This window comes from Culex pipiens, chromosome 1 (genome assembly GCF_016801865.2).
Source record: "Culex pipiens pallens isolate TS chromosome 1, TS_CPP_V2, whole genome shotgun sequence".
In the NCBI taxonomy this organism is placed as follows: domain Eukaryota; kingdom Metazoa; phylum Arthropoda; class Insecta; order Diptera; family Culicidae; genus Culex; species Culex pipiens.
The window spans coordinates 116889943-116904466 of NC_068937.1; the positions used below are offsets into that span (position 1 = coordinate 116889943).

The following is a 14524-nucleotide window of genomic DNA, read 5'->3' on the forward strand; positions in this document are numbered from 1 at the left end:
GCACGCAAACAGTGCTTTCCGGTTTGTCCTTCTTCGTCCTTCCTCAACCTGAGGGAGTTCTAAGCAACCTAACCTCAATTGCTGGCCAATATGTCCAAAATAGGTACATCCGCCTTATCAGGAAAGACAATTGATTGCCAAGTGCCACTAAGCCAAACGGACCCTGCCATCATTGTCCCTCCCGTTGTTTGTCGGCCAAGGACTGCTGAAGGATTCTTGCTGTTATGTTGGTGGGTCTAGCGCGCGATTGAAGGGCTTAATTAACGATGAATGCTAGCGGCGGGATGAGCAGTCAAGCATAGAGCAACATTTAAGACTGAAATAAGTTCGATTTTTATATCAGAGGGTTCCTAGTATTTATAATTTAATTTATACAATTTCAATTCCTGTAAATATTACATGATCTTATCTTGAGATTTATTTGAAAGTTTACAATAAGCTGTGGGATTTCCTATGTTTATAGGTCCTTTTCAATTAAAACTCTAGTTATGTTTTACAATATACAGGAATAAGGTCCAGAAAGACCTTAAATGGTTTGATGAACCATCTAAAGTGGATACACTCAACCCCCGGTGGTTGGTCACTTTATCGTTTGACACTTTTTTAGTTTGTACCACGTTGGTTGGCCAAAGTCAAACTAAAAAGTGACGAACTGTCACTTTTTACACGGCGCTCACGCACACTATCAAAACAAACGTTTGGTAGTGTGTGTGAACTCACTTTTTATACGGCGCTCACGCACACTATCAAAACAAACGTTTGGTAGTGTGTGTGAACTCCTTGTTAAAGGGGTGTCAAACTAAAAAGTGACCCCGTTCGTTTGACAACAGTCCCATCGGGGAAACATCTGAACACGTTTGATTGTATAATCCAGGACAGGTTTTTTACAGGACTGGAGTCTTCGATGATTTCGAAGTCATCGATGCACTTTTAGAATACTTTGGACGTAATTTGCATACCAATTCCTGACATCCTGCCTAGAACTTATTTAAATTTTACCTAAGGGCCCATAATTTTAGATAGATTAATTTCCTTTAATATTATAGGTGATTTAAGAAATTATAGTTGAACCGTTTTTCCCATTAAACACGTACTCAATCTTAAACAAAAGTCCACGCCATGAAACTGCTTGCGTGGCACCCTGCCAGCCGCACGATGGTTTTTGTTTGGTGCGAACAGAATGATGTTTTGTAATCTCTCCAGTGGGTAATTAGGGATGAGAAGGACGGGATCTTTTGTTTCAGAACTTTCAGGACGATTGATGGATCGGTTCGCTTTTGGGGGTGAGAAATTTAGTGCTTTATCGACGATTAATTACACACTGAACGACCTAATTTTGGGTGATTTGGGAATACTTGGGGAAGAAAAATTGACAAGCTTCGATGAGTTTAGCTTCGAAATATTTAATATTATCGAAATACGAACAAGTTCGAGTTGTCTAAATTATTGATTGGCATTGAAATAACCAGAGTCAATTAACTCTGAGACAACTTTGTTTACTTACATAGTTCCAGTAAAACTTATTTTGTTTCTTTTTAAATCAATTAGACCGATGCAAATATTTTTGAAAAAATTTGTCATTCAACACTGGCCGAGGTCGGGGAGAACAAAACAATTTAGAAAATATAATCATTTAATTTACATGCCAAACATTTACATTTGAATGATAACATTGGATTAAGATGCATTTTACAAAAGTATCAGTTTCAAAAAAAGTTAAATTTTACGGAAAGCGAAAAAGCAGCACAAAAATGTAAAGAACTCCGATCGGAAATCGGAAATTCACTCAAATTCAAATGATTTTAGAATAAAACCAAACATGCTTGATTTTTTTTTGCCCCCTGATTTTTGGGCCGATTTTGAAAGAGGAGGTTAAAAAAACTATGAAAAATATTTGTAACAGCATTTGAAAAATTCAGTTATTGATAAAAATACTGTAAAAATATCATGTTTTAGATAATAAATTGAAGATATTTCTATTAAGAATGAACGTTAAGTACAAAGCGTCAGTTGATACAATTCAACATAGACCAATCTAAGTTTAAAATAACGTACGACAAAAACGATTGAACGCAGTCAGTTGAACTCTTCACTGTTAACTCGTTCAAACTTCCCCTTTTTTATTGCAGCAATTAGACTCTCCAAAAACAGTCACCACTGAGCCATAAGACTGTCTCAACGTGCCCACCCACTGCTCTCCAAAAACAAACAATCAACCACGACTCTGGTAAGCCATTCCAGCCGCCTGTGGAACCTGTCAATCACAATCAAAATCGACACGCGATTGAAGATGAAGTGAAATATTCTTGCGATCGCCGATAGCACGTTTTAATTGCCGCGCCAGTTTTTGGCATCAAGCACGAGGCGGAACTCAAACTGTGCACTCAGAGAATCTAGCAGACGCGCGCGCTATTTTACGCTCGTGAGTTACCCCATACTTTCGGAAAACCGAACGAAAGTGAGAGTAACTTCACACGTGCTTCAAGTTAGTACGTATACTAGCGTGTTTGTTTTGATGCACTACATAAACTAGCGTCAGCTTTGCGAATAGCGGGAAGAGGCGAATTTCTGGAGCGGAGTTCACTGACCACGGACAATTCTCAATCAATCTTATTTATTGCACTTTTATTGCGTTCAATAGTTTATTTACAACCTCGTTTCTACGATTGACTAATTTACAACAATCTCAATAGAAAGTTTACCGCGGTCACCGCGATGACCAGACTGCTGGACAAAACCAGCGACACTCCGGCGTCTTTGTCTGCCTTTTCGTTCTCTCTCTTCAGGAACTCGTGCAGCGGTGCATAGTACTCCAGCAGAGCGTCAGTCTTCAGTTCGGTCTCACCGGTCATAGCTTTGAGCGCTTCGGACCAGTGTACGGAACGTCCCAGGGAAAGACCTGCCCGCAGCAGATCGCCAGCTCTTGTAGAACCATCGATGTCACATTTGTGCAACGGCTTGGCCGGATCTTCAGGGTCGTATTCACCTGCCTCTTTGCAGAGAGCTTTGTGCAGTTGTAGATCCAAAATATGCGCGATGAAGTAACTGTGAAGAGCAAGATAATTAAATTCTTCATTCTAATCTGAAGAAACCAAAAGAAACTTACGAAATGTACTGGCTATCGTACGGAATGTGATACTTGGCACCAGCATCGAACGCGTCTACGTCGCGATCTACCGGAGCCGATACCATCTGGTACTCCTCCCGCAGCTCCCACCAGCGCTTGTTCCAGTCGGCAAACTCAACCTTGTTCGCAAAGATCTCCCAGCGCCACATATCAATCAGCAGTCCAAACGGCAGGAAGGCCACACGATCGAGTGCCTTCTGGAACAGAGCGTTGATGTCGTTCTCGTGCGTATCTTCGTAGTCGTCCAGCAGACCAATCTTCTTAAAGTGCTTCGGCGTAGCGACGGACAGGGCAATCGTATCACCGACCGCTTCGTGGAACCCAGGATTGGCTCCGGCGCGCAGCGTAACAGGTTGATCCTTGTACAGAATGTAGTAGTTGATGTGGCCCATTTCATGATGAATCGTGACAAAGTCCTCCATATTCATTCGGGTGCACATTTTGATGCGGAAGTCCTGTCGATCGCATAAATCCCAAGCAGAGGCGTGACAAGTCACCACCCGATCCGTTGGCTTCTCAATCAAAGCTCCACGACTTTCGTCATAGCTCATACTGTTATCCGGAAGACCTAAGCCAACGTAGAAATCGTTGGATATATCAAACAGTTGCTTAACGGTGTACTTCTTATCAATCAAAGCTTTAGTAATATCCAGATCAACCGCATTCTTAAATGGCTTGATACGATCGTACAGATTTACCCAGGACTGAGCCCACATATTGCCCAACAAATGAGCCGGAATGTTTGGATTCTTTGCATCCATCTTATCACCATATATTTTCATCAACTCCCTACGCACATACTTATGGAGCTCGCCATAGAAAGGTTTCAATTCTTCCCACAAAGCCTTCATCTTATCAACGAAATTTTCCTGCTCAAATGACTGCCTCCAGAGTGCTCCCATATCGTCGTGCCCAGCGAGTCCAGCGGCCTTATTCATCAGATGCACGTAATCATTATAATCGTCCTTCATGAGTCGCCCAGTCTTGTCACGCCACTCCTTCCAAACATAGAGCAACTCATCGTAATTCTCCGACTTGGCCATTACTTCATACAGATGGGGATCCAAACTTAGTTGACCTTCTGTACATTCCGGCTTTCCAAAGGGACAAATCACTGTCGTACTGTAAATGTCCTGCATTTTCCCAAGTGCCGTATTAAGTGCATTGAAATCATTTGATGACAAACTATTGATGGATATCTGTGTCAAGTACTGCAGCTGACGCTGAACTTCCTTGTTTTCATAGTCCTCCATATTGATATCGACAAAGTATTTGTTGTAATTCTCCTGCACAAATCTTGTATTTTCGTTCAGGATCTCCGTCAACTCCAGTCGCAGAGTAATGTTTTCAACGTCAACTTGAGTTGCGTACTGCGCTTTGACCTGTTTGTTACAAGCAACCGAAAATTGCTGATTGTACGTCTCAATTATCTTCTCCATTTCTGCGTTTTTAAGTTTCTTATTTTCACGCTGCAAAAACTCATACAGTGGAGCAAAGTACTCCAACAACGCCTGACCACTGATTTCACGACCTCCGGTTAGTTTCTCCAGTGCAAGTGTCCAGTCTTCACTGTATCCCAGTTGCAATCCTTCCCTCAGCTTGTCACCTGCCGCTTTACTGTTGTAGAAGTCACACTTGTGCAACGGTTCCGAAGTGGGATCGTTCGGTTTGTACTGACCGGCTTCGATGCAGAGTGATCGGTAAAACTGGAACTCCAAGATGTGTGCCAGGAAATAAGCAATGTACTGAGAATTCGCCGGGATGTGGTATTTTGCACCGGGATCGAAATCCTCTTCCGAGCGCTGCACTGGAGCGTACACTTTCTGGTATTTCTCGCGAAGAATCCACCAGTGATTGTTCCACTCGGATTCATTTACGGCTCCGCTGAAAACATCCCAACGCCACAAGTCGATCAGATAACCGAACGGAAGGAACGCAACGCGTTCCAGTGCCATCTCAAACAGGGCGTTGATGTTGTCCGCCTCAGAATCAGCATACTCCTCCAAAAGTCCAACCTTCAGAAGATGCTTTGGAGTTGAGACGGACAGGGCGATCGTATCGCCAACCGCTTCATGGAACGCTGGAGTTGCTCCGGTTCTAAACATCTGTGGTTGGTCCTTGTATAGAATGTAGTACATGATGTGTCCCATTTCGTGATGCACAGTTATAAAGTCCTCCATATTGACATTTGTGCACATCTTAATCCGGAAGTCCTCACCATCGCAAAAGTCCCAAGCCGAGGCGTGACAAACCATCTTGTGGGGCAACTTTTCAATCACTGCCTTAGGACCGTAACTCATCGCACTGCTAGGCAGTCCCATACTTTTGTAGAACTCATCGGACATCTCAAACATGACGCTTGCGTTGTAACCCAATTCCTTCATCTTGGCCGTAACGTCAACTAAACTACCTTCCGGAAAAGGTTTGATCCGGTCGTACAAGTTTACCCACGATTGTGCCCACATGTTTCCGAGTATGTGAGCTGGAATCATCTTATTGTCCCGATCCATGTGATCAGCTGGAATGAAAATTTCAGTACCATGTGTGTATTATTTTAACTTCTTCCACTTACCATAACGATCCAGCAGCTTGTACCGCACGTAGGTATGCAGTTCGTTGTACAGCGGCTCCACTTCCTTCCACAATCTGTCCAAAGTGCCGCGCAAATCAGAGTCGTCGTATCGCGAGCGCCAAAGCTCTCCATAGTCGGCGTACCCATTCAACTTGGCCGCTTCGTTGACGTAATCCACATACTCCTTGTAGTCCGAGCGCATCTTCTTGCCCGATTCCTCACGCCAACGTCTCCAAACATACGCCAGTTCGTTGTAATCGTTCGATGTGGCAAGCACGTGTTCCATCTCCGGATCCAGTGTCCACTTGGCAGCATCCCCAGAGCACTGCTGATTATCGTAAGGACAAATCTCAGCCAGTTGGTATGCACCGTCCATTCGTCGCATGACCCTGTTGTAGTCCTCCAATTTGCTCGTCGGCAGCGCTGCAGTTCCGAGGTCCTTCAACAGTCGCAACTGCTTGCGGATCTTTTCATCCTTGTAGTTCTCCACGGGCGCATCCTTGAAAAATCGTTCGTAGTAATCATTCCGGAACGCTGCGTAGGCAAGTGAGGCCGCATTCTGCAAAATAGAAATCCATGACAAAGCCTGTCTACAGCACTAAACGGCCCAAATCAATTTATCAAAACGCTCTTTATTGCCTTATTGATTTTGTGCAACGCAAACCCGTGTTCGCTCATCAAAAAGCTCGCTAAATGGACCTGTCACTATCGATACGGAGGCGATATAAAACTCCCATTAATCATCGAAATGTGTGGGGTGGGCAATTATTTCAATTTTCCCTTTATTTTCACCCTGCCATCCGACAAATTGATTGATTTGATTTATTGTACTTTGGATACCGGAGCTCATGGTACTTTATACTAACCTGCTCCACCTCGTAGTCCTTGTTCTCAGTATCGGTGGCGACGTTCCAGTTGGCCTGCACTTGCCGATTGCAGTGCTGACGAACTTCCTGATCGTATGCCTGCAAAGTGGCGATCATTTCTTCTTCGGACAGGACATCGTTAGCTACCACCTGCTGGGGTAGTGCGTTTAGTTGCTGGACAAAAACTGCTAGTGATACTAGCAGAATTGTTGCATTCTGAAAAGGGTTAATATTTGATTAATTATTATTTCAACTAGGAAGTGAGAAAATTACATTTTTATCAAATCTATTGCAACTGTACTGAACTTCACGAAAAAAAATCATATTTTATGTTATTAAAACATTACCAAATCTCTATTAAATATCTGTAAGATTAAGATTCAAAAATATTTAAATTCGGTTCACCCATTTTCCTCTAAGTTATATTGCATTATATTGCATTCGTCCCCACGATTTAACACTTGTAGCACCAACGGGGTCAAAAAAGTTGGAAATGCCTTTTTTATTTTGACTTAAGGTTAACGCATCTGTTTTGGATCTACCTTGTTGTAGGTGATTCTTGACATCCTTCCGGATCGAATGCAACAAGAATAATCCAAATCGGTTGTGTTTTCGCCGCGATACAGCCGGAATAAGTTGCATTTCCAACTTTTTTGACCTCCTTGGTGCTTCGCGTAAGTTTTGACCCCGTTGGTGCTACAAGTGTTAAAATAAAATAATTTACACTTTAAATTGTGAGCCGCTGTGAAATGTACCATCGTTAGCTATCAAAATATTTTCTTTGCATCTGTTTATACTTATTAAAAAAATCAGGTTTATACATTAGTGATAATTTGAACATGCAATTTTTTTTATCAAAGCCAAACATTCACCAGTTCCACTAATTAACTATTGAAACACTTAGTCATGATAAACATTTTTCACTCCCCCAAACAATGCTCCCCCGCATATGCCTCCATCAATTAAGGGCAATGTCAATCAGACACCGCGCCGTCACCGTCATTGTTTATCGTCTGTATTTACACCCCCTCCTACGATCACCCCCCAAGGAGAAATGCAACTCCTCAATCCAGCTGCTTCTGTTTCGCCGGTGCAAGTGCACTCTATTGCTAAATTTAACGTTCGTCAGCTGCGCAGTTTTTAGTTACTTTCATTGCTCTTTGCTTATTCATTATTCCAACCAGGATACGCAAATTTTATCAGCTTCGGCTATTAATTATGAAGCATCAATCAACCAATTTGTACGGGTGATCTGCAGACTCGCGATAATCTCGCACCATACTGTATACCCAAAATTCACTTTCTATGGGTACTTTATCAGCATGTCTGATTGATTGATGGTTTGAACGGCTAGTTAGTCAACAATCGCCATAAACAATGCCAATAAATGTGACGATAGCCCAAATGAAACAAAATATAAAAAAAAAATCTACACCCAAATCAAAGAATTCTGACTATCAAATGCAAACACAGCTTGACAGCCGTTCAGACCACAATGCACATAACTTTCTTCGGATGTCTTCAAGCGATCGTGGCGAGGTGGTCCATTTCAAATTTTGAAGAGATTGGTTACAAACATTTATACATTTCTTGTTTGAGTGTAGCTCAGAGAGGATACATTGGGAGCTTCCATGCGTTAGAATCTTCCAAAGATTTGCGAAATGACTTTCAACTTTTCAATTACACGCCGGTTGAATCCCAAAACAAACAGGTTCTTCACTGCCCCTGATCGCATAAATATCGCATACACATTTTAATCGCTTTGGTGTTTTTAATACAGTTTGGTTCAAAACTTTGTGATCTAACAGAAAATCCAACAACATCCAGAAGTTTGTTCTAGAAATCAGGATGAAATACATTTTTTCTCGAAAACTGTTTTTTGCATATGGGACATTTATGCAAACATGGGCAATTCAGCGGTCCTCACAACACTTACCTTCATCGTGCAGATTAGTTATGCTTCACCAAACTTCCCGAAATCTGCGTTACGTTCAACTCATCTGGTATGCAGCAGTACTGTCTTCTCTCACGAAAACACTTCAACTGACAAAGCTGCGCTGAAATTTACTTCCTTTCAGAATCAGTCTGCCCTCAGCACAGTGGCCACACCGCGAACAAATCGTCCAACAATGGTCCTATTAAGTATTTCAATCACACAATTTCTCCTTCAACTCCTCCCCTTCATGCCGAAATTACACGCTTCATCCAGCAAATCTTCCACGATTTTGGTAAAACCGTTTGTTCCAGTCACTTCTGCGCTCACTGCTGGCTTATTCAAAAATACGTCCGCTGATTCGCACTTGGTTTCGCTGACTACCGCCGTCCGCCCATCCGTCCAATTCGGGCTCTGCACACCAACTTTCCGCTCCAACGGGCTTCGATTGACTGATGGTTAATGACTCTCAACTTCCAGTGTTATTTGTTGTTTTTTCAAACCTCCTCTGTACGCGCGAAAAGTATAGAGATAAGCGCTGCTTACACCCTCGTCAATAATAGGCCCCTCTTCCAAGAGAGCCAGTACGCTGCTGAGCTGCTCCAAGCCTGAAGTCTCCAGATAAGATACTCCCTCCCGAAAGCTCGGCTTAGAAGATGCTTAGAACAACCACCCACTTAAGCCCTGCGAGCTTATTGCACTTGTTGTATACTCAGCTCGAGCGGGGATTAAATCGGCTGGTTGCGCGCGTTGTCAACAGAGCCGACGAAGATCTGCGAACTAGCTATAGTGATTAAGTCGCTCTGATACTACTGGGTCGATTGCTGGTGAGTTGTGTGCGCGCAATGCAGTTTTTACTCGACGCCGATAGTATAAGAAACTGTTTAGTAATTGCCGGCCGGAGTAATTAAACTGTTTGCGGCTTGCGAAACGCACGCTGGACGGAACTGGGAGATAGTAACGGGATTTCAATGTAAATAGAGTTGCATAATTTGTTTATGGTATCGAAATGAATGTCGTAAAATAATCAGGCGTAATCTTGACATTCCAACATCTTTGCAACTTGTAATAAAGAAAGGCGACAATGACTTTCCATTTTACTTAGTTCTAGAAATTCGATGAGATCTAATGTGTATTACCGAGCATTGCTCAGACTTTTCCACAAACAACGATGTGGCCCCATAAAAATCGTTGTTTGAACATTGAATCGATGGGAATGCATGATAGTTACTCGAACGATAACTATGTTAAGAAGCGTCCTTTTTAAAATAATATTCATTACACCGTCCAAAATTTTGTCTGCACATTCCAAATCAAATTAAACATACAGTAAAAGTTCCCTAGAAAAAATATTAATATAGAGCCGAAAAGTTTTTCCCCAAACTTTGTATGGAAAATTCGTGCGGCTCGACCATCATAATCCGCCACTCTATACAAACTTTAGAGAAAACCCGTTAGGTCTCATAATACTTTTGAAAAACTAAACTTCCGTGATCCTGAGGAACCTTTTAGCATGGATTTTTTATGATTTTTAAGTGTTAATAGGGTGTTCCAGAAAAGAACTTGATGCTGCGGAATCCTTTAGTTTTTTGCCACAGAAACATTTAAAATAAAAATACTTCTCGCGCTATGGACTTTACTGAAAATTGGAATGCTTTCATTCAAAAATTAGTTCAAATACTGAGCAATTTGAACTAATTTTTGAATGTTGTAAAACAAATTGTTATATTTTCTATGAAGGCATAATTTAAAATCATGTATGTATGTATGTATGTATTAGTACCCCCGTCTTGGCAGGACTTGGCCATGACCACAGTATGTTTCAACTGAGACGGTTTGGTTAGTAACCGACTTATATCTTATGGACCTTAAAAGATTATCATTCTCAATCCAACCATTTGTTATGATATGATTAAAAAGACAATAACATTCATGTGACTTGGGCCAGGTGACCCACGACTCCCTCATCCAGTCCATAAAATATATGAAGGCCCTGGGATTTTATTTTTTGAGAGGGGTTAGTAATTTTTTTGGGGGTATGTTTGGCGTTTGAAATGTATGGCAATAAAGGTAAAATAATTATAATGAATATAGTGAAAACAATGAGGGGTTATATAATGTATAACAAGTAATAGTTCAAATATCAACAAAATCAATAAAAGCTTAACAAGTTGTTTCGAAGCTTCTATCTGTTTAATTCGGAGAAAGAAGTTATATGGAATAGTTTATCTTGGGAGGAAAACTTATTAAAATTCAAAATACAAAAATATAAAAAAGAAGAAAAAAAATGGATGCTCGTGGAACAAAATATACAAAAAAAAACTGATGGCAATGGGGGCTAGATGACAAAAGCTTCGAAACATCTGTCAGTGCCTAGGGTTTAAACAACTGCCTTAATTTTGGAAACACTAATTTTATATTGGCATTTAAAACAAAAATAATATTACAAAAAACTTGACAAAATACATAACTATCAAAAATGCTTAAAAAGGGTAATTTATCCAATTGATTTATTATATCTTGGAAAATACTATCCAAAAATATTAGTGATTCCAAAACCAAGAGATTACAAATACTTAAATATTTTATTTTGAAAGTCTCCCAGATGGTTCCGAAAGTATTCCTGAAAATCAATGCAAACATTATGTCTTGTTACTTGTCCAAGATTATTTATAAAATGCATTTTAAATTTAGCCACCAGGTGGATACAAAAACTGAAAGGTTAAATGGTTAAATGGATTATTAAACAAAAATAATAGTTTTTTTTTTCAATCAGGGCAGATGTCAAGACTAAATTTCAATATAATGTTATAATCTGTCCCAATCTTGGCAGCATTAACTTTGAATTTTGGTTAAGAAAAAAAAGATTGAATAAAAATTGAAGGCAAACTACTTTACTATTGTCAAGATGAAAATGTTTTAACAGCGCTATACATTTAATGTGTGAGTTTAATTTTGGAACACTAAAAAACGGAAGCGAATGACTCACAGGGTTAATGTTTCTCAAATAAAATCAACAAACAACAACAACTTAGCAAAAACGTTATTGATGCCAATGTTGGAAAATAACAACAAATATATCTTTATTTATTTATTTTTTTGTAATCTCCCAGATTGTTCCAAAAGCGGGGCTAAAATTTAATGTTATGATTTATATCTAAAACTAAACAAAGCTCCATAGAATATTCGTATGGACACCAGATGGATCCAAAAACTGTTGAGTTAACATTTTGAATGAATTATAGAAAACAGAAGTGAAAGTTTTAAACATGTTTTGTTCACACCATAGTATTGGTCTCAAACTAAAACTAAAAAAACGAAAAAGAACTTCAAAACATCCATCAGGCTATGAAACAAAAAAATAATAACCAAACTTAAGCTATTTATTGCACAAATTAGATCGGAGATCGTAAAAAATCACTGGAAAGTGAAATAATTATTTCAATGAATAACAAGGTAGCCATGAAATTATAAGTTTCTTGAAAAAGAACGTTGCCATGACATTGACAATAACAACTTCAAATATTTTTTTTCTGTTATGTAATTAATACATGAACACTAAATAAGTACCCAAAATGGAAAGAGCTCACCGGTATAGGACAACAGGAACCAAAACAGCCGTTCTACCGCTCCGGAATTTCCACCAACAGCGTCTAAAGGCTCTGCTTCTTAGTAGAGGTCCTTTTCTTCTGTTTTCTTTGCGTTGAGCTTCATCAAAGAACTCTAATTCACAAAATCACAATTTCCACTTTTATGGAACCTAGATGTGTTCCAGCACAAAAATCCTGAGCCCCAGAAACACTCCGAGCCGAAAACCGAAGATGTGTCCAAAGCTGCCACCGTAATTCCAACGCCAAAGACGACGCTCATCAGTCGGAAACTACACTTTTCTCCGCCACCAATTTGATATTCCGTCGCTTAGTGCCTCTTCAATCCAGCATTCAAAAACCGACTCTCCACTTCCCGGACTATCCACATTTTTAACTAAACTTTCACTAAAAATACTAATACATAATATTAAAATGAGAAATGAAAATAAAGAAGGCATAATTTAAAATCATAGCTATAAATCCCACCAATAATATTCTGCATTTATATTTATCTAGGAAGTCATCATTTAGCATTGGCAGCATGATTTTAAGATTAAAAAATGATATAAATTGTCGCCGTCGTGCCAACTTGTCGTACGTGCATTTTGGGCCAAATTGAGTTAAGAACGCCATTTTGTGCAGCTCACAATGCCTCACCTTTTGACCCTCACAGATCCCCAAAATTCGATTTCAATACTGAGATATTCAACGAAATCCAAAAAAACTCCGTGCATTTTTGTCACTTTACATATGAAAGTAGTTTCAATCTTGTCGTGCTATCTTGACACAGCCTGAAAATTGCTGTAAGTGCGACAACTTGCCAAAGGGATTTCAGGCCAGAACGCGTTTGATACACGTACATGTTAGCAGACTTCCGTAAACATTTGTAATAATAACTCGGGACTCCAGCAACCAACTTCAACCAAACTACGGGACAATGCACATCATGGTCAGCCAAACAAAACGTGTTTGTTATTGTTTTCGTTGCGTGCTTTCGTTTTTGTTTTTTCAAGGTCAAACATTAAAACGCGTTTTTCTCGGAACGTCAAAATGGCAGGTGCGACAAGATAGCACGACGACGGCAATGACACGAATGTTCTTAAACTGGACACTGACCTGCATCCATACTTTTCTGGCAAATTTCATAAGAAACTGCTTTTTAACATGCTCGTGTTTACTGTGTAAAAGGTAAAATGGAAATGAGCAACTCTCTACGAAATTTTTATTTGGCTCAAATTTTGTGGGGACCTACCCTATGACCAAATAAGCTATTTTGTGTCATTGGTTCACCCATACAAGTCTCCATACAATTTTGGCAGTTGTCCATACAAAAATGGTACGTACATATTCAAACAGCTGTAACTTTTGCGTGAATTTTCTGATCAATTTGGTGTCTTCGGCAAAGTTGTAGGTATTGTTCAGGACTACGGAAAAAATAGGTACGCGGATTTTTTTTGTTAATTCAAGACTAACATTTTAAATGGAGGTAATATTCAATGTTTGGCCCTTTTAAAATGTTAGTCTTGATTTAAAAATTTCCAAAATATTTTTTTTCGAAAAGATCGGAAAATTTCACGAATTTTTCATGTTTTAACATTGAAAATCGGATCATTAGTTGCTGAGATATCGACATTAGAAAATGGAGGGTTGTTTCGGTGAGACTTAGAAAACATTAATTTTCCTGTTTCTTTTCCTTAAAGCGGCTGTATCTCAGCAATCCGAAGTCCAATCTTCAATGTCTCTTAGACAATTTCATAGCGAATTTTCTGAAATTTTCAAAAACAATATTTTTAGAAGTGGTCACTCATGGTCACTATTTTTAAAAAATCGAAAAACCGCAAATATTTCGCTAAAATCAAACTTTCGGTGGCTATATCTTGAAAACAGAGTCTTTTATCAAAAAATCTGTAAAGTTCTTTTCGATTGGAAATTCAATTTTACATTGAAAAATTACATCAAATTTGTTTTTGCATGAAATTTCGATTTTTTTTATCCAAAAATCACTATTTTTTCAAAAATTCATAATTTGGCGGGAGATTTTTTGACCATATTTCTCTATAGCTCAAAAGTTGCAGATTTTTGTCTCATAAAACATATCAAAAATTCGAAATTGAGTTTTTGTGAAAAAAAGTTGATGAAAAAATCTGCATTTTTTTCCGTGTGCCTATTTTTATCTCAATAGTTCTCCTCAACAATACCTGCAACTTTGCCGAAGTCACCAAATTGATCAAAAAATTCACTCAAAAGTTACAGCTGCTTGAAAATGTACGTACCATTTTTGTCAAAATTGTATGGAAACTTGTATGGGTGAAATAATGACACAAAATAGCTTATTTGGTCATAGGGAAGGCCCCCACAAAGTTTGAGCCAAATAAAAAAAAATACAAATAAAATCCATTTCCGGTTTTGGTAGAGAATTGCTCAAATACTAAATAC

General features: G+C 39.3%; 1 protein-coding gene across 1 annotated transcript; it reads right to left on the minus strand.

Annotated features, from left to right (window-relative positions):
• Positions 1-2608: 2608 nt before the first annotated feature.
• LOC120416008 (angiotensin-converting enzyme-like) lies at positions 2609-8868 on the minus strand. The gene is made up of 5 exons (XM_039577667.2): positions 8502-8868; positions 6566-6781; positions 5700-6258; positions 3107-5645; positions 2609-3045 (listed from the first exon to the last, which is right to left on the minus strand). The coding sequence occupies exons 1-5, from the start codon at positions 8505-8507 to the stop codon at positions 2676-2678; spliced, it is 3690 nt and encodes a 1229-aa protein (XP_039433601.1). The 5' UTR covers positions 8508-8868; the 3' UTR covers positions 2609-2675.
• Positions 8869-14524: the final 5656 nt, after the last annotated feature.

Excerpts from the sequence above, each read along its gene's own strand:
- LOC120416008 (XM_039577667.2), bottom strand. Across the intron at positions 6,259-6,565 it reads AGGACTACGAGGTGGAGCAG|AATGCGGCCTCACTTGCCTA; the intron begins GTTAGTATAAAG and ends TCTATTTTGCAG. Across the intron at positions 3,046-3,106 it reads TACGATAGCCAGTACATTTC|TTACTTCATCGCGCATATTT; the intron begins GTAAGTTTCTTT and ends TGCTCTTCACAG.